This window comes from Agelaius tricolor, unplaced genomic scaffold, assembly GCF_023055355.1.
Source record: "Agelaius tricolor isolate 1412-34295 unplaced genomic scaffold, bAgeTri1.0.p SCAF_6, whole genome shotgun sequence".
NCBI lineage: Eukaryota > Metazoa > Chordata > Aves > Passeriformes > Icteridae > Agelaius > Agelaius tricolor.
The window spans coordinates 43,229,818-43,251,323 of NW_027269266.1; the positions used below are offsets into that span (position 1 = coordinate 43,229,818).

The window sequence follows — 21,506 nt, forward strand, 5'->3', positions numbered from 1 at the left end:
CAGGACACATCCCACCGGCATTGCTGGACTTTTCAATTCAATGCAGAGAGCTGCCAGTAAATGTGTTCAGGGAGTTGGGAGGAACTCTTAAACCTCTGTGCACAATAGCAGTATGTTTTGGGGCCATCCAATGCCTAGGATACATGCAATAGAAAGAGAAGTCTCAAAAGGCATTTTTAGCCAGTCTTGGCTCTACGAAGAACGTCCTGTCTTTCAGGATCCATCTACAGCCCAGTCTTAGACACAATCCTCAGCACCTCCTCTTCCTCTCCCCTCCAACCCAGCTTTAATATGAGGATTACCAGAAGTGAAGATGCATCCAGAAAAGTTTCTGAGATACTTGAATATTGCCAGGGTGCAGGACAGTTTCAACACTCCCTCTTCTGTGCATCTCAGAACCAGCTCTCACCTTCCCCGGTTTGGCACTTGCTTAGCTCCTCCTGTTCCCAGGCCAGCAGGGCTGGATGCACAGTGCTTCTCCTCCCTGGATCCCTCCAGTTAACCATTAACTTTCTGGCCACAAGCTTCCCTGAGGCTCAGAGCTGTGCAGAGAGGAAGGATGAGTGTCTGTACTCCCTGACAGTCCCTGGCTGTGCCCCTGGCATCAGCCTCTCTCGCAGCTGGCGTAGGGCACTGCGTCACACTAATGCAAGCCCTCCACGAGTTTATTTGGCATTACTGCTGTCCCATTTTCTCTCTGCAGCAATTATGTGATATAAATGCTATACTTTCCCTCTCCACCTCATACGCACGCACACACACACACATATCCTTCTCCTCAATGAGGCTGTCTAACCTTTCTAGGAGTTACTGCCTGATCATTCCCTCTTCCAGGGAGCTTTTTCCATTACTTAGCTTTCACCATGTGCACATGTGTTTTGAGTTCCTCACTACCTGATGTTTCATTACCGTAATGTTGCCTCCCTCAGTAATGAATTGGCTAACAGCAGACCTCACTCACTCCAGTCTCTTTTGAAAAACACAGGCTATTTCCTTCTTATTCCGTACTTTCATGTTTTATTACTACAGGTTTTGCACTAGGCAGGAGAGTGCAAACTCCTCTCCTCCTCAAAAATACAGAAAACATACAACATCCAATTCTGCATTCTCGCAATTCAAATTAAAAAATCAAAAGGTACATTTGCTTCTCTTCTTTCTTTTGACTCAAGTTTCACTGATTTCAGCAAACCTAAAATCTGAAAACTTTGCAACCAGTTCTGGGTCTAAGAATTTTAAAAAATCAAAGGATGGTCTCCTATTTTGCTTTAACTAAGATAAGAGCAAGGGATCAAGGTGGAAGATTTATCACCTTAAAAGAACAGGAAAAAGTTGAATAACACACAACAATGCAACTTTTCTGGTTTTTATTGATATTAGTGAAGAAAAAATTAAATTCCATCATTCTGATGTGTTACAATTGCTTTCTCTGGTGGGTGGACAGCTCCTACAGCTTATTTAAAGGCTAAATAATACTTCCCAATTGCATGATTACCTTCTACACTTTAAGTTCTCTTATGGTATTGCTTTCTTCCTCTGGGTATATAAAATGGTCCATTAAGTCCATGACTTTTTTCAGAATCAACTGTTATTCTATCTACTGGTTTAAGATACATTCAAATAAAAAGATACTTAAATTTACTTGCAATAAGTGCACACATACAACAGCAAACAGAGCTGATGGCATTTTACTAAAACATTGTAAGTTCATAGAATAAATAGAAGTCTTCAAACACATGCTGTAACTGACCGATGTGTTTTTTTTTTCTTTCTCAAAAAATATCCTTAGTGTCCATAGCACTACTGCAATAACTACTTCATTCAGAAAGAAACAAACCACCCACCTATCTCTTGTCACAAAGACTAAAAGACAGTTTCATTTATACAAGAAATTATCAGTGCTAATAATTTAGTAACAGTCTGTTACAAATGGCAATTCACGGCAATTACGTGTAGTGTGACAATGGTAACAAACGGGGAGCTTGATTTTAGATGCCACAAGAAGTGCAAGGAAAAGAAAGTGGATGCTAAACCCTCCCTGCTTTGCTCCTCTCCATCCCCTCTTCCAAAAAATACTTATGTGTGAGCTCCACTCTAGAAACAAGCTCCCTCCAGTCTGTTCCAGTTCCAAGGTATTGCAACTCTTTCTACAAGCACCCAGCAGAAGGTTGGGAGAAACAGAGAAAAAATTGTGATATAATTAGGATTGCCTGGCAACTAAAGGTTGCGTGAGGTCTTATGTTTCCTTTCTGAAAAGTAGGGGTTTATATGTTTGTATGGCAGGAATTTTCCTCATCTTAAAAACACTGCGAAAATAAAGCATTTCCCCTACTTTTACCTATACTAGGGTCTGACTTTAGATGAAGAAGGTTTCTCTGAAAAAATAAACCAGAAAATGGGTGGAGAATATTCTCACCCTGCTCACAAGGCCATGGTCTCTGACATGCATGAAACATGAAGATCAGCACGAGGGTTGCAAGCTTCTCTTTCCCGCCTGTACCATTCCATTACTAAGTGTTTTCTGTGGTTCTCTGCTGAGGTTCAAGAACTCACCTTTTCCTAACACTGGTTTTGCTACATGTTCTTTTATAACATTCTTATCTGTCGATCTGTTCCGCAACTGGGAATTCTAGGAAGTCACTGCCATGTTTACATCGCGAGTTGTGAAAACTGTTTTCTTTGGGCGCACTGACAAAGCATGTTTCAGTGGCAGCAACACATAATAAAGCATTTTCCCTTCCACAATCCAGTGCAGCATTGAAGAACAAAACAAAACAGAACAAAAGAACAACAAAGAAAGAAGTTGCACAAAGTGTAGGTGTGCCAAAGGAAACAGCTGTGGTAGGAATATGTCAATGTCCCAGGTACCCAGTAGGCCTGCTGACCTCAACACAGTATTAGTTCAAGTTTATAAATCCTGGGAAGGAGGCAAATACAGAACAGGAAAAAAAAAAATAAGGTTTCATCCATTCAGGCATAATAGCCAGGCACTCCAATAACTCAGCTCAACTCATCTACAGAGGCAAAATTAAAACTACCATATGTTAAACTGAGTGCTTTTTTCAGTATTTAACGAAGCACAAATGCTCCCATGCTTCAAGTGATGTAATGAGAGGTCTCACATAACACATTCAATAGCTTCCCATGCACCTTTGACTCAAGTTAGGCTAGCTACAGAATTCACGTTTTTCTAGTCAAGTTATTTTTTGTTGGTTTTGCTCCTTCTCTTTTTTTCAGTGCATCTTAAAAAAAAAACCTTTTCAAAAGGTTAGCAAGTTAACCTTAATACAGCAATCATAACATAGAGCCTTTTGCACTCGATTGAACAGTAAAATAATCCAATTAGTTACAATAGATCTGGTACATATTTACACATTTTATACAAAGTTTACACATTTCTCCCATTAGGCACAAAGTTGATTTGTCAAACTCAAGAGGCAATGAAGGGGTGGTCGGGAAAGGAAAAGGAGATTGGAGAAAGAATCAGAGTATTTTCATTTAAAAAGACTAGCTGTAAAAATAAAGTCCTTCATCGTAAGCTAGTTTGCTTGGGGAGCTTGGTTCCCATGAGGATCCCCGAAGTGAGGGACGTTGGGCCTTTCATCTGCATGCTGGAACCCACCATGGTGGGGAAGCTCCGATTCCTTCGGATGCCAGTGTTCAGCTGGATGCCCCCAATGGCACTGGTCATGGCAGGGCAGCCCAAGGGGAGGCCGTCAGGTGCCAGGCCTCCAGGAACAAGGGCCCTCACTGGTCCCTGTGCCCCACAGAGAAGAGGTCCCTGGTCCTCAGTTAAAGGAGCAGCTGACGTTTGCCCTGAACTCACCACTTTGGCAATACCAAACCTCCTGACTTTGTCCACGAGATTAAGGTTGGAAACAGACACGTCAGTTTGGCTCTCGCTGTTCCTGATGTTCTTCTTATTCCTCACCTCCTTCAAGATTGAACTAGCAGGCTTCGAAGCCAAGAAGTTGTCATAAGGTGGGCTGGTGCACTTGAACTCAAAAGATGGAGGGGAAGAAGAAGGTGTCTGCATGGGTGAGTTTGGTGGAGTGGAAGGAATGATTGCCATTTTTGGGGAGTACGTGTTCAGCAGGGTGCTCCTGCTGGCTCTGTCCCAGCTCTGTGGATTGTACACTGCTGCTGAGATGCCCCTTTCCTTCAGCAGCCACACCAGCCCCAGGGACGTGCTCATCGTTGTCGTGGATTCCCGGAGGTTGGTGAAGGATTCGGCCAAACTCAGACGCCGAGGAGTGCAGGGAGTGGCCACCGGGGTGCCTTTCAGACTGCTAATGCTGCCACAAGCTGGAGTAGGTGCTGCGTTAAGGCTGAAAGCAAAGGAGCATTCAAATTATTCTCTCCACTAGAAAATTAAAATTTACTACAAGCAAGATTTTTAACTCTGAGCAGGGCCTTTTATCCATTTGGAGAGTGAACAGGACACTGACAGTTCCCAGCTGCCCACAAATGTGATTACAAGTGCAAAACCATCAGATCTCACAAAACACATCTCCACTTTGCACACTTCAGAGCCCAGTCTCACAGTATTAATGCCACTGCCAACACCCAGCACCACATTTCTCCTGATAAACTATTTACAGGTTTGTGATCAACACCTTCACCTTTCCTTCCTGTTCACAACAAGTTGCTTCTAAGAGACAAGGAAATGCAGGAGACTGGACCAATGGTGTAAGCAAGACATTTACTTTTTAGTGCCACTTCTGAGCACACAGAACTGAACACTCATTCACCAAAGCATGGTTTACTTAGTTATTCCAAAACAAGGCATGTGGGATACCTATGACACTCCAAATTCATGTCTGTTTGAGAGAATCCCAAGAGCTCCATGCACCTTCAGAAAAAAAAATCCAACTTTTTCTAACCACAGGCAAATTATGGTCTTTGCCACAAGTAGACACACACACAAATAAAAAAAAATTTAAAAAGAATTCCACAGTAATATCTCCTAAACATGAGTTCATCCCCTCTAATGACATTTAAAGCGTCTTGAGTAATGCAACACTTGATGCTAACAAAGGATTCATTGATGTGACTTCACCACTGTTCAAAGAAGGAAACCTACTCCCTCACCTTGCCAGGTTAGCAAGTAGAAGACACTCAGCAAAGAGACAGGGCAAGACAGTGGGAAAACTAAGCAGCTGGGAGGGGAAGGAACAGGGGAGAGGGTGGGATCTTCCCTTTTCAGCAGAGCCATGCTGTTGGATTGGCTCAGCCATAATGTGCGACTCAAATTTAAGTGGGGTTCTCTGCACCAAGAAAAGCATTTCCAAGAGCCACTTTGAGATAATCTGGTTGGATTGCCAAGAGAAGATTCTGGCCAGTGACTAAATTACATCTTTTTTGCCCATATGAACAAAAGGGGCTGAGATGGTGTCTTGGCTGGAATTTTCAGTCTCATTTCACCTTACATTAATGAGCTCTGCGTAGCCAACACTACTGTGCACATCAGGTTAGACACCCTGGAATGCTTTGAGCTGCAGCTTCTGATGAGCTTAGAACATCAACTGGATCCATGGCTTACAGTGAGCAGGTGATATGAATTCACGTAACACTGGAAAGTCTAGTCCCTTGGTCTAAAAATCAGCATATCTTTAAGGCACTTCTTAATTAAGAAAATATTAGCCTGATACAGTGAAATGTCAAGTCATGTCTTCTTTCCAAGGCTAAATAGGATCTAACCAACATGATCTATAACAATGATTTGGAACTGTACCAACCTTTACCATAAGCAAGTGAAACTGAGGAAGTTGAATTGCAGTTGCAATTCAGCAAGAGGAATCCCATATATTCCTCCTGGTATACTGTAGTGAAACACTTATTTGAGAAAACTGGCAGATGAATTAGAAATGCAGCCTTGCATGGTGGCTCTGGACTCAGTCTCCTTGCACCCCCGTGTGTGCTGTGGCTGTCAGTGCAGGTGGCAGATGTGCTAAGGCACATCCTCATGTCCTGTCTTTCTGCCTGGCTGAGGCAGCAGCAAGGAGAAGGATCTCTCCCAGCACAGCTAAGGAGTCCACGCACACCCACTGCAGCAGCACACACACTCTGAAGGCAAGGCTGAGTGGAAAGAAGTTAGTTCACAATTCTTCTCTTAAGCACTGATTGAAGCTGGTCCCTCATAGTTTTGATTCCAGTGGAACTAAAAAGCAGTGACAGCCACTGTGGTGCATCTCACAAACAGCTAAATACAGAATACAGAAGTCTTGAGAAGCATGAGGTAGAGAAAAGAAAGAGAAGTTACTGCATGAACTGACTTTCTACAAGGTATGACCATATACATTTCAGAAGTCCAGACATATGCTGTTAATTACCAGGCTTTCAAGATATCCTAGTCACAAGATGAAAATTATAGCACTCCAACAGTTTTGAGAGCTTCACTCTTTCCAGATACAGATTTCAGTTGCACAGGCATGTAGATTAGTATTTCTAGTAATTTTTCAGCACAGTTATACACTACAGTGCAATTTAAAAAACAAGCAATCCCTGCAAGAAAGCAGTTGCAGATGTTGCCTTTTTTTCCATTTGATCATTTTGGCATTGCTTTAACTGGGAAATATTTTTCCCATCAAACTGACCAACACCGCAGGGTGCCCTGGACACCATTGCAGAAACAGACTCAAAGTGGCCTCAGCAGCTCAGCCCAGTGATGGTCTCAGAGTTAGATTGAGAAAAGAAACAAATAAAGGAGCATTTCATTTAGCTGGATGAAATTTAGTCAGGTTAGAGCAACACCTGGGGTAGCACAGGTTAAAATGCAACCAGGCAGGTAAATGCCAAACCTCTTGGGGTTAGCTGGTGCCACACACACTAGCATTCCTTGTACATGACCCTGCCAACACAGATGCTGCTGGCAGTGCTGCTCACCCCCGACCACGCTGGGTCACAGTGTCTGCCCTATACCTCCTCTCATCACAACGAGACATAACGCAGTTTCTCGTCCTCCTCACATGACCTGTGAAGAATCATTTATAGTTGGTAAGGAGGAGCTCCTTAAACATCTACTGAAAACATAATTTTGTTTGTTTTGCTCTTTGTTCTCCTGAACAAATGATGAACTTCCATTTAACTAAGGCAGCTGAAAATGCACTGAATTTAGCTGTCTTTTCTGACTGATGTGTTAGATGTAGTACCCAAAGAGTTTATTATGATCACAACTGACAGCAATTCAACAATAACAAGAAAATTAAAACAGAACTGCAGCCATATAAGAGGATCTCTTCAGTAATTGTGCCAAAGGAAAGACAGAAAAGAGTAAAGAAAAACCAGCTAGGCCACTAAAAACTAACTTAGTTCAGAAAGTGAAGCAAAAAAGTTACATTTAAACATCATATATTTCCTTTCCACCTAACAGGTTTTCATATTCAATACTCTTATTTTTCATGCCCTTCACAGGCAGTCAGTGCCTATCTCATGTCTAAACAAATGTCGGCACAACGCCTCTGCATGGGGACCTACACAGTTGTATGCTCCCACAGAGGAGCTGGAAGGGCACAGAAAGAAATGAGACACTGTCCTTATAAACAGAAAAGAACATTCTGTAAATCCTGATTTGCAATGGGAGGAAAGTTTCCTCTTTAGGTATGAAATTCGTACCACCCACCTCTGGTTCTCAGATCTTCACCTTCCATAAGGCCACAGAACCGCCTATTGTGGGCATGCAGTGTCTATACTGCCAATTGCTATTGCATCACCAGCTTGTTACTTTCAGTCTGGCAGCTATGAATTCATTTCCAACAATTACACCAAGAAACAAAGTAGATCTCTCCCTGTTTCCAGTTAAGGCACTTGTCCTTCTCCATTCCTCACGTAGTTCCCGGATTTCTTAACCTGCACATCCCTTTTTTTTTCTGAGAGGAAATATTTAGACTTCCTCCCTGGAAAAACCTCTCATCTTTTTTTTGGTAAGAGATTACATTCTGTGCATTTACATATGACAACTACAACTAGTCTAAGATGAGGAGTAGCTCAGTTTGGATATCAGAAGCCAATATAGTTACGTCTGATCCTGCAATATCTTAACCAGAGACAACAAAATTTAAGAAACTTTGATTGGCTTTTTAAAACATCACACATGCCTCCCAAATTCAGGCTGCAGTAACTCAAAACAGGAGGAATAATTGGTGGATGTGTTGTAATTCACCACTGCAGTCAATGCCTATGCTTATGGTATTATTTTGCATTTGCTTAGAGGGGAAACTCTGATAGAGCTGAAGGCTTTGCCATCATGGGAATCCCTTACCTTGGCGTGACTCGTGTGAGTTCATCGGAGGGGTGCAGAATGCGGCAGGTGGTGAAGGTGAAGGTGGAGTTGGTTTGTGACATGCACTTCCCAGGATGAGGTACTAAATTAAAAAAAAGCAAATTCTTTGCATTTTACACAGAAAAGGGGAAAACCAAACTTCTGTGTGCTGATAAGACAGATGCAAAAAGTGATGAGGCACCTTGATGGGATCAATGCAAGAAAAGTGAAATGGCCAAGTACTACAGTGTTAAACAGACACTTGTTCCCCAAAAGAAACACTTCTAGGACTCCCAAGGCCAGTGCTAAAAAGGTCTGCTGAAACTTACCCATGATCACAAACACTGCAGATTAAGTCTTGTTCAAACCAAATTTAGGCCAGGCAGTGCTTGAAATGCTAGTCCTTATCTAAACTAGCAACTTGCATCAGTGGGAAATTACAAGCAAAATTTTCTAGTACCAGCTCAGGAGCACCAGGATTTTCTAAATCCTTACACCTTTCAGCTTTTAGATTGATCCACAAAAAGGTATCCCCATTACTTCTCAGTAATGGATCCATCTGGCTAATGCTACAGGAATGCAGATTGCTGAGGTGGGGAGGGGAGGGACACACATTAATTGCTGTTACTCTGACTTTTCATATCCACAATATGGAAAGTGGTAGTTTTTTGGATCCACTACTGTACATCTGTGACATTTCTCTTGTGCGTGTGATTAGGTTCTTTAAAAATGTATGTCCTCAGCTGCATAGTATAGCAGTTTTTGAATATTTGTAGACAGTGTAGTAAGCAAATTTCCTAATAAATGTGGCTGTAAAACTGCCACTCTGGTGATAGATCAGTGATTTGGGAAAGAAGCAATACAGCTTAGTTTTGAAAATGAAGGACTTAGGCCAACTACTTTCTTCTTAGTAGGAATACTTCTGTGGCTGTGTTAACCTGCTATATAATGCAGCTGTGGTCACTGCAAAATAACTACAGAATTTAAGAGCCATGCATCTGAAAAGCTGGTTGAAAAACACCCAGAGTTAAATATTACATCAAAGATATCATGATTGCATAGGTTCTCTTACTTAGTAACCAAACTTAGCAGTGGTCAAAAGACATGCACAATAAAAACCATGTGCAGCTCCCTCCCCACCAGTCCCATCCAACCCTCTGAGCCATTCCCTGATTAAGCCACATTTTAATACCACAGTACACAACTATTGAACACATTGCAAAAGACAGACAGATTGACCAGCTGGACCAGACACCATTCTGAACTCCCAGAGCAGCTCAGCAGAAGCAAGGCAAGTCTTAATTGTGGCTGTGTTCCCTTTTCCGCATATAAAGTATCACAGCTCCAAAACAGTGTGTGTGGTTAGGTAGCCCTTTAAGAACACAGATAAGCAGTGTGGGAAGGGTAGAGCATGGGCAGTGTGGACAGTGGAAGCAGAAGTGGCTGAGCATACAGTGTGAGGTAACTTCTAGTCAGCGCTGGAATGTAGGGCTGTACATTAGAGAAGGATATTTCTGAGGACCACTGGAGTGTCATGTTAACACACTCAAATGTTAGCACGGCATAACATAACAACAAGCTCTACTTCACCTCCAGAGATGGTAATTAGGATGCTTCAGGAATCCAGTTGCTTTAGAGATTAGTGTGAGCACTACAAAAGCTATTACAAGGGAGCACAGCCTAGCAATCATGATTCTCTCCATATTGTAGAGAGTTATAAGAAAATCTGGAGAAAGAACTCAAATAACTGGACATGAAAAGATTGGTTATTTAGAGAAACACAGGACTTTAACATAAATCAATTAGAAACAAAGCAATTATCCCTGGATGATGAATAGAGAACAGAATAAAGCAATGCTGGTTTAAGATTGCAAGCTCAACCCAAAGCACATAGCTGTAATACAATCAGTGCATTTTCCCCATTTCTAATACCCACTGGGCATCCCCTCAGATTGGAGACAGGCACATTGAAGAAACAGCTGCATTAGCAAAAGCAAGACTCATTGCTATTAATGAGTCAAAGATAGGAGAAGGCTGCTAAAAGTAGAGAAGTCACTAGCTCTAATCAGAGGAGACAAACTGAAGTGATGAAAAAAATCTATCAATTTCCAAAGATATATTTCACCCTTCAAATACCACTAAGAAAGTCCTGTACCAGCTTCATCCTTCATCAGTCAACAATGGGTTGTATCATATTGCTGTAGCATTTTCCATCCTTTGGACACAGTAAAAAGAGTGAGAACCTGTTGCTGTAAATGAACAAAGTTTATCAAATAGAAACAAAATTATTAATTTCTAACTTAGTAATTTTACATAGGAATGGTCATCTCCTGAGATGGTGTAAGTTCATGACGAAGCAATGCATTTTTCTAATAAGAAAGACTATCTTCCCATTTACATATGTCAAAGTATTCTCTTGAATATAAACATCTGCTGCATGTAACTGTCTGAAACAAATTTCTTTCTTATACCTCTTTTCCAAAGTAGTCGTAGTTTACCAACAAGGTTTCATATCTGAATGAAAAAGAATCTATGCATAATTCAGTGCTTAACAAAATTTACAAAAACATCATGTAATTTCATCCATCAAGAACCCAGTGCAAACTGTTAGTGCATTTTCCCCATAAATTAAAATTAAATCTAAACCTAAAATTTCTGCTTCTTTAGCACTCAGGAATTAATGATTCTTCATCTTATTAAGTTTTCTCAAAAAATTCACAGGCATTATGGAAAAATGTAAACCATCATAGCTGAAAGGGGCTCTTCTGTAAGTACAAACGCTATTGTAAAAACACCTTTTAAAATACTGAGAAAAAAAAAAAGGCAGGTTCCAGTCAAACTGAGCGCAGAGAGCTCCATCTTCTGGTAGAACAAACAGGACTTTCCTCACAAAAATCAAAACTGATTTTATGTCTCAGATCCAGCTGCAGGACTAAGAGCCTGTGGGCCATTCTGCTAGGTGTAAACAGCAAAATAGGTATGTTCAGGACTTGACTTCTGCCCAGGGAACTCTCAAAAGGCCATTTTAACTGGATTTTCAACAAGCTTGTGCAGAGGAAGGTACAAAGTTACAGTAGGTAAACAAGTGGCCTGCCCCACCCACAAGAAGACGTCAAGACAAATTAAGTTTGAGGAAGACTTGTAAGAAGCAGCTATACTAAGATACCATTAACTTTTGTACCATTGGATCAAAATTCAAATTGGTTGTTATGCCGAAATAACAGTGATGAAGCAGAGAGCTCAAGGTGACCAATAAATCTTTGCATTTTATACAGACACATATTCTGGCACATAGAGATTTATTAGGAAATTAACTTCAAAAAAGCTGGGAAATCTTTATAGAGTATGGCTTGATCCAGACTGGCACAAAGTTAATGCTTTAGTACAACAGTGAAGCAAGCCACTCTACACCATCATTTTTTTGGCATGTTTCAAGAAAAGGAGGGGAACCTGGTTCCCTACTATTTGAGCAGGGAGTGCAATGGAATTAGGGCATCTCTTTAGCACAGGCTGTGGAAACAAGGATAGAATGACAATCAGACTGAGGCATCCTTAGAGCAACAGATGGTGTTTTAAAGCATTAGGATTTTATTGCTGAATAGAAAACTTCTGCCTACTTTAAAAGAGGATAACGAAGGACAATTAGGATACTCTTTTTTTTCTACTGTGTGATCATCTAGAATACAGGTTATGGACTTCACTTTTGCCAGTTTGTGCCACTAATTCCATCCTTGGGTGAGGTGAAATTACTAGGAAACTAGGTCACAAAACCCCACTAGGATCCATGGGACAAGACGGTGTCTTCATGCAGTGTCTAGATTTAGCAGAGTTCATCCCCTTTAGGTGGCTACAAGTGAGAGCTCTGATATCCACTGCTACCTGTTCTGAAAATGCCTGGCTGAGAGAATAGGGGGAATATAGATTAAGCTGGATCTGATACCTGGGTGAACCACTACTAGAAGGCAAGTGATAAAAACAACAGCTGTAAAATGTGAACATGGTGCTTTCCTAAAGGTGCAACCATGGATACTCAAAACCTCCAGGAACTCATGTCTGCACCAGGAGCATGGCTTTTGTTATGTTTCTTAAACAACAAAATTATTTTCTGAATACCTGATTTTCCAAAATTTTCATTTATTTTGCCTTTGGAAACAGAAAGAGTGGAAAAACTGAACAAAGGCAGGTATTCTTTGGACAGGGTGTTCTTCTGGCTGAGATAACTTTCTCATATGTTTATGACCATTGAGCATAGATGGAAAAAGACTTCAAAGTGTTTAATGTAGCTTCAACATAAGTTTATGCAGGCTAGGGTCCTGAAATTAAAATTCAACATTTTAACAGCATAGAAAGCAACTGCTGACAGCTTTTCTTAAAAAAATAATTACTGTGAAAATACTCATGCCATTTGAAAATAAAATATATTTAAATATGCATCAATACCTTAGTTCTAAGAAGAGTTACAAAATTTATTGCTTTTTTGTACAATGATCACTTTTTAGAAGCATGTGTAGTAATGCTGCTAAAAACAACTCAAACATAATACATTCATTATGTGTTCTTGTGATTTTGGGCCTCTATTTGGAAAGCCCTCCATGTCATGGTTAAGGTCTAAGCATGAAGTACAAGAGTGCTGATGCTGTGGTGCTGTGCACATGTCTATTGAAAGCAATCAGTCAGCAGAACTAACAAACGCAAGTCCTGAAAGACCATTTTATGCATCCAATACTAGCAGGCAATTAAGCAGACACTGCATCAAGTGTAGCCCTTCCAACTTCAAAATTAGAAAATTCATAACATTATTAAGTGCTTTGAATGGCTGGTGTTTTGTTTGTTCCTTTAAGGGAAACATAACAGCCGGCGAATTAAAAAACCACAACAAACCAAACAAAAAGCCAGCCCAAACAACCCATCCCTCCAGAACAGATTCTGTACAGCGTTATAACATACTAGTTTCTTTCACAGAACAAAAAAAACATATTGAGGTTACAAAAAATTTGTAACAAAAGTTACTTGTCCCAGATGATTTTAAGAACACGGTGTCCTGTAACTTCTCTACAATTCCACTTACGCTGAGAGTCTACACAAGTGATACACAAAACTCAACCTACTCCTGTGTATTAGGCTAGAACTGCAATTTTGGAATTTGCAATCCTCCATAAAGTTAACTCTACTCACACACAGTATGTGGCTCCAACAGACTAACTGCAGACCATATGTCACATGTGTGCTAACTTCTCCTGAAAAGTTCAGTGCCATAATTGGGATAGAATATGCATTTATGGTGAAGAAGCTGTTTTATAGATCAATGGGTACTACAGGTTTCAACATATGGACAAGAAAACACAAGGAACATAACTTTTCCTTTTTTAATCAGAATGATCTCTGACTCTAACTATCCCAAGAATAGAACATCTCACAATTGTTCTGAATACACTTGTTTTGGCTACAAGATATTTTTGGCACCAGCAGTGTTTGCTGTCCTGAGCCGTGAAGTTAAAGTAAGTGCTTGGGCTCATTTAGAGCAGCACTCTGCACACAGAGAATGGCAATATGAATAGTACTTGTAAGTACTGTAACAGAGAACATATCCAGTGCAAAAAAGGCAAGATACAAACCTCAGAGCATACAATCAACTGAAGCAGAAACCTGTCCAACAGACTAAGATGATCTACACCTGCTGGGAAGGTCCTTGTAGGCACTGTATTACTAAAGACATTTTGATCTGAGGCTAGAAGACCTGTAGCTCTAGACTGGCACACTTTATGGCCTGCCAACAGCAAGTGTAAGAAGACAACTTCTGGCTTTTACAGACCTCTTGAATGAGATTTTTCCACAATGGTGCTATCCTGGATTACAAGCAAAGGCACTATTGCTAGAGACTGTGTGCAAGATTTTTCTTTCCTTCCCTTTTTATTTTACTTCCACATTCTCTAGCAGGAGTTTGTTCTGTATCTTGCCAACTGGAAGCAATTTCCAACTGGAATCAGGCAAGCAATGATGTTGTAACCTTGTACTCATGATGGGCTAATGATGAGGTGCCACATGTCCATACACACCCCTACCTACCTTGAATTTCCTACACAGAAATCTAGAAGAAAGAATGCTGAGGAGAAGCAATGAGAAGCAATGGCTGCACAATATTTAAATACAAAAAAACCTCAGAAGCTAAGCGTGCACCTCCTTCTCCCAGAAGATATTCTTCAGTGGGCAGATTGTGGATCCTAAGAAGTATTGCTCCATTAGTAAGTGCCTATTCTGAAAAAATCCACAATCATCTCCTCCTTGTACAATGTCTAACAAATTGCTTCAACAAAAAGCAGACACAGTGTCTTTACTCCATTTGAGCAACACAACCAATAATGATATGATAGCTCATGGATACTCCTAAATCCTACACAAGAGGACAATTTGAAAGAAGGCAAAAGAATGGGAAATTAAAGTTTTCAGTGCAGTTGTTCATTCTACACAAAGTTATTAATTTTGACCCATTTATTTCTGTAATGTATTAAAATGACTCAGCAAACAATACAAGGTAAAATAAGATTGCTAGAGCTATTTCATTGATTTTTTTCTACTTTGTCAATGTATAAGGTGGGGAATTTGCTTAAAACCCCTGTCTAAATAGACTTTTCCCAGGAAAAGTCAGCAGTAACCAGTAAATAACCTGTTCATAAACAGTGACCTTTATTCAAATCATAATGGAGACAGAAAATGGAAGGAAATACTAGGCTTTCTTACCAGTTTGTAAACATGGAGCAGGCCTACTTTTATTGCTCTACTTGAAAGAAAGAAGTCTTTCAAATTATTACCCAGAAATGTTAAGACTAATTTGTTCTTTAAAAAAAACCAACAACGAACTAAACTATATCCTTATCTATGTTTAGCCCATGACAATGAGTCTTCTACTTTTTTGACATGTTCCTGTGTTGAACACTCTTAAAATTATAAAAGTCTTTAAAACGTAGCCCAAGCAACATTTTTTTCACATTTACTCTGCTCTGAGTTCATGAAGAACTGCTTGTTCCCTTCCTCTCTACAGTGACACATTTTAAAATTAAACATATATTTTGTTGAATCTTTTATTCCCTAGATCCTAAAAAGGCCAGTTATTTCAGTCTTTGATTATTTCAGTCCATGTTTCTTATATCTCCAGCTTGTCTTGCTGTTGTTACTCAGACTCTTCAAAATTATAAAAACCTGGATAATATCCAAAATGCCACACAACTGCCTGAAGAGGCATTATTTATTTTCATATTAATATAAAAAATAATATAAACTTTCTTTCTGGGATCTCATGGAACAAGGACAACTTTTGCCAATGGAAAGGGAAGTTGAAGGGTTTGGATGTTGAAACACTGGAACAGGCTGCCCAGGGAAGTGGTTGTGTCACCAGGAGGTATTTAAAAGATCTGTAGATATGGCACCTGGGGACATGGTTTAGTGGTGGACTTGGCAGAGCTGGATTAATGCCTGGACTCAATGATCTTAGAGGTCTTTCCCAGCATTAATGATTCCATGATTCAAAGTTTAACCTTAATACAACTGACTGTAGAAAGTAGCTTATATTCAATAGCTGAAAGCACTGAACTGCCACTGCAGTGAGAGCTGAAGATACTCTGCATGTCATGATAATAACAGAAATATTATTGTTTCGCCCTGAGACAATCTAATCTTCCAAAGACCAGCCAAATATTAAATTATGATTTATCCCAGAAAAAGGAGAGGGAAGGAAGTGTCTTCATTTAAAGTAGTTATACAAACACAAGAAGTCTGGGGAAAAAAAGGAGTTCTGGCAATTTTCTGATTCTGGACTAAATATAATTCTTTACCAGAGGCAAATCTTAATGAAGACTATATAGCTTATTAAAACAAAAACCCCCAAATCCCAAGAGCAAGAGAGAAATCACACAAACTCAAAACACTTCTATAGTCTTGAGATTCTGTAATCATGTGCAATAACAGACTTCTAGTGTCAGTGTCAGACTTCTAGTGTCAGAGTCTCTAATAACTTGTGCAGTACTGTGTCACTTAGAAATGTTTATGTCTTAATATGGTATAAATAGGAAGAACAGGGTTTAATAGTGTGGTGGAGAAAGAGTAAGGGAAATGTTATTAGTCACTGCAATAAAAACATTCCCTTAATTCTTTATCTCAGAAGGACTTTAAAAACAGGTAACTGTCTCTGAGGTAAGTGAATTAAACTTTCAAAATTTCTTTGGTGGTTTTCAAGGCCCTCCATTTGTTCCAGCAAAGGCAAGATGGAGGAACCTTTAGTGCACCAATCATTTAGTCTTTGTTTTTTTCCCCAAAGTACAAACATCTAAAATATGGCATCACCTCTTACAAACTGTCAGAAGAGTATCTGCACTGCAGCAATACAAAATATATGTAATCTGTACATTACAGACACTTAAGAGTGCGCACTAAATACACACACAAGTTGAATACATGCCACACAAAGTTTTGTGAATGAACCACTTCCTTTTAGCAGCCTTCTCTTATCAAAATAGAGTAAAATATTGACCACAGATGCTGTTACTGAAAAACAAATTAAAAGATTATCAAAGAAACGATTTTTGAGCCAATGTTAGAATGGTTATGTTCTAACCACTGCACGCACTATCGTGCAGATGCTACACACAAAGCAATATTATGGATGCTGTTCTGAAGAGACGTGAGAATGGCCCAGTAATCAAAATCCTGTAAAGATGTCAGTTTTACTGGACTTAATGAGTTTCCCTCACCAGACCCCTCATCATCGTCAGTCGCGGGCTCCTGCATCTCCTCTGTGAAAGCCTGAGATTGGCGGGGGTTATTCTTGTTCTCTGAAACAGTCACTTGTGCTTGTGACCTCTCACCTGAGGTCTCTGTGTGCTGAACTGGCGTCGAGGTAGTTAGGCCCTTGTAAGAAATGTCACCTGTCTCATCTTCCTCATAGTCATTAAGGCAGTACACTTCATCCAGGTCCAGGTCTAGGGTCCTGAAGCCCTTAGTGACAACCCCGGGCCTCGGGTCCAGAATCCCACCCAAGTGAGGCTGAGCCAGCTGCTGCCAGTGGTGCAAAGTGGCAGAACCTTGAAAGGGAACAGAAAGACAACCAAAATCAATTAGTAAGCAATCCAGGACCTAAAACACAAAGTCCCACTTAATTTATCCAGAAGACCAAAGGTTTGGGAGCTCCAAACCTGTAATGTTTCTGGGTTTAATGTGTCTAGGGAGACATGCTACAGCACAAAACTGCTTCACCTATGCTTCGGCATTTCCACACCAGTGTGTAATAAACTGATCACATCAGCACTTATGCAAAGCCTGGCGGTGAGAAGCAGCACACTTGTGCACATGCACATCCCCTCCCTGTAAATATCCTCATCCACTTCAATTCACAGGATTAAGCAGGAGTAGAAAGAATTTACATTGTAGCAGTTGATCTGAGCACCATCACAGAAAGCTCTAAGAGGAACATATACCACATATTCCCACATTAAGCTCAAACTAAGACAAGTGCTGAAAACATGCCAGAATTTTCTGCCAGTGGCTAACAGGAGGACAGTAGTCACACAGACTGCACAGCAATTTTAGCTTTTACCATCCGTTAGAAAAGCCCACCAACTTCAGGCACGTGTAAGCAGATACACAGCTCTGAACTACACGTCGAGGCTAAATACCTGTGTGGGCCCTATGCTACAGGAATTCAACTACTACATAACTAAATGCTACTGTACCTGTAGCTTCATCCTTGGCAGAGAAATGTTTTGAAAAGGGAGGTGCATTTTACAGAGAAGAGCATTCAATATTCAAGGTTTAATAAGAGACAGTCAGAAACAGCAATGGATCAGGAAAAATTCATATATACACCGAGATGGACCCAGTGAAATCAAGGGAGAATTTGATTCCTCAAGTAGCAATTAAACACTGGGGCCTGCATTTTCCTGTGTGCCCACCATCACTGTGTTGAAAAATATGACTTAAAAGCACACATGTCCTATGACACAAACAAAACATCCTTCTTTTCACCTCTGCCTGCAAATCAGACTACTTTTTGCAGTCTTTTTCCTGTTCCCTCTCTGCAAAGTGAAATACCCACTCGTTCAACAGGCACACAAATGTCTCACCCATATTCAAAGTCCAAGAATATTCAATTAATTACATGGTGTATGTAAAAGCTTAAACAACTGCAATAACTAGAGGAGGGGTGGCTCTCATATACATTTTCAATCTGAAAAAAATCCTATGGAATGAGAAAAATTGTCATTTCAAATACTGCACTTGAGGAAGCTTACGGTAAATGGGAAGGGAAGAGGGAAAAAACTCTTTCTCTAGAATGGGAACAATGGGTGGCATTTTAATTAAGCCTATATCACTTTTTAAGATCTGTAATTTTTTAGCTCAGAATAAATGGATCTGCTAGATTACTTTGGCTAATTACCCTATTTTTTTTGCTTTTATTTAAATAAATCTAGAGGGATTAGAGAAAATTTGCACCCTCGAGGCTCAAGAAGTAGAAACTATTTACAACCCCAAAATTAGAGAAGAGACAGCTTTATAACTTGTATTTATTTCTCAACTGTCACAAAGGCCAAGTTTTTCCTTTTATATAGAAGAAATACCCCAGAATGTGAAGAAGTGATAAATATTGTCAAGCCTTAACCTAGGAGCAGAGGTTTTCTGTCAGTCTACTCCAAGAATTAAAGAACAAAGGAAATAAAAATTTCTTTCTGCACTGCATGCAAGTATAAAAAAGTTAATTAACTTCTACATGCTAGCTTCTGGAGATGTAATCTTTTTCACCTTAAAGCACACCAAAACTTAAAATAAACTCAGCAGATACAAGCGCTTCATTTTCAATATATATCTCATATTTTTCCATAGGAAATATATTCACCAAAATATCTGCATTTTGAGCTTTAACATTTCTATTGAAAATCTACAGAAATCAAAATGGCCTTAGCTCCATCATAAACAAGAGTATACATGAGCTTAGTCTTGATCTCATAAAATGTGTGCAAGGGAGCTTTAATTTCCTATAGAGAAAATGAACACAAGTGTACAAGGGAATCCAACAATTGTAAATCCCCAATAAAAAGAAAAAAAGAGAAAGTTGCAGAAGTCAAAAAAGAGGGAAATACAACAGTTCTTTTGCCTACATTCAGTCCCGGGTTCCTAGCAGATGGTTTTGTAAATTATCAGAAACAGTTGGCATGAGGGAATTACTGAATAACAGTGGGACATGCCACTGAAGGAAGAAGGAATATATAAACAAAATAAGTATATGAACAAAGCAAACTTTTTTCCTATATTCCTGGTATCTCTGCATGATTGCACATAGGCTTTGAGGATCAGAGAAAGCTTAGAAATTCAGTGTGTTGCTCCCACAACTGCAGTGAAGTGGATGAAGACACAGTCAGTCCCAGTTTTTAGTTTCCTACAGATAGTGCTATTTTGTTCTTATGACACGAGTCACAGGTGCATAGTTAAAAAAAAAACCAAAACAAACAAACAAATCTCACTGGACTATAATTAAAACAAGTCACATCAAGCAATCCTCCTGTTTGACTAAAAGATAGCATGTGTTGATTTTTAAAGGTGCAAAAGATAAATTTCTTTGTTCTACTGCCACTTTTTTTCCTGGGGGATTTAAAAGATTGATTTAAAGGAGCAGAAGTCATTAACATATAGTAAATTTATTATTGAACTAATTTTTTTTCTGTTTTTTGACATGAGCACCCAAAACAGTAATAAAACCAAAGACACAACTACTTATAGCAGTCTGCAGGTACAGCAGACTGTTTTTCCCCAGTAGTCTGAAGGCGTCCATGAAGTTGAAAAAAAAACTAAGGTTTTTTTTTTTTATGAAAAATATTCAGAAAATAAACCAAGCTGAAATGAAAAACAAAATCATGAAGATATTTAGTTAATACAAGTTAACAAACACAAAACTTATGAAACAGGCAGACACAAACATGCTACAAATAAGATCTAAAACCAAACATGGGAAGTACTTTGAAAGGTGCAATAATTTCAAGAGAGAAATGATGACCCAGTGAAAACATTGAACAAAATCAAGGGGAAAAAAAAACCCAGACAGATAGAAAGATGATAAAGACTTTAAGAGTTTATTGGAAGACAAAAGCAGATATAATGGGATGGTGACAGAAATCTATTACAGTGGTAGCAACCGGAAACTGAAACAAAGTGGGATCATCCTTTCCTTTATCTGGTACAAGAACTTTTATGACCATTGAAAAGCAGCCATGAAAACAAACTATTCAAATCTGCTCAACAGTATGGGTCTGTGTGCTATGGCTATAGTTTCATTTGAATAGGTTGATACAGTACATCACTTTCTTCAGGACATAAGAATGCTTATGTTTGCTTCTGAGTACGTGTCATGCTCTATGCTCCTTATAAATGAAATAAATTTGTTCTAAACAGATGAAAAAAAAAGGAAGTTCTGCAATTAAAACACACACAATGCAATGTAATACAAGAGTTCTGTTAAAGGAAAAAAGAGAGAGAGAGACAGAGGCCAAAGCTAAGTGATGTTACCTAGTGTATCTGTGAAGTACTATAGGGAAACTTAAGTTGGTTTAAAATCTGAAGGAATTGACTCAACTAACTTCCAGCTACAACCTGAAACAACTGAAGAAAGCCAGGCAGACTATACTACATTTGCTTTAACAGCTTTTTTTAAAAGAGTCTATTGAAATGAACTTTGAAATACAGCTCTAGCCCTGACTATCATCTATCTCTATCTTGCCTTTTTCTGAGACAATGTATGAAGGAAATTTGACTTTAAAAATCCCCACCTATTTCCCACATGAAACACAAAGCCATACTGAATCATGTGAGCACTCAAACAACCCATCAAGTCCAGAGATAATTTTGAATCACTGTAACAGTCTTATTAGACCAACTGGACTAACTGAAGTAGGTAACAGCCTTTCCAGATACTAATTTACAGAACTCTTGCTGTTTAGATTTCACAGACTTATCCACCTTCCTTTTCCAATTATGAAATGGTAACATTTAGGTTGGATGTAAAGCTGCACTGATGATGTGCACGTGTAGCCTGTAATATTGATTTTACTGCTTTGGCTGGGATTGTTTCCTAACACTTTTAAGGCTTGTGGAAGAATATATTAGTTAGAAGATCTCAAACCAACAGCGTGGAGTACTGTCTCTAAAGTAAAAAGAGTATGTATTGCAAAGATTTCCTGCTTTCTGGTGATGGATTAGGGACCACAAAGAG

The 21,506-nt window shown here is 39.5% G+C and overlaps 1 protein-coding gene across 4 annotated transcripts in view; it reads right to left on the reverse strand.

Moving 5' to 3' along the window:
* Positions 1-1,347: 1,347 nt before the first annotated feature.
* TRAK1 (trafficking kinesin protein 1) overlaps positions 1,348-21,506 on the reverse strand; it is a 125,772-nt gene continuing 105,613 nt past the window's right edge. For 2 of the 4 annotated variants that reach the window (XM_071429583.1, XM_071429584.1), the window contains 3 exons: positions 17,002-17,331; positions 8,258-8,360; positions 1,348-4,325 (listed from right to left, as the gene is read on the reverse strand). In XM_071429583.1, the coding sequence (XP_071285684.1) occupies positions 3,527-4,325; positions 8,258-8,360; positions 17,002-17,331 (1,232 nt within the window). In that variant the 3' untranslated portion in view covers positions 1,348-3,526. The remainder of the gene's footprint in view (positions 4,326-8,257; positions 8,361-17,001; positions 17,332-21,506) is intronic. The other 2 variants (XM_071429582.1, XM_071429585.1) reach the window with 1 other exon arrangement.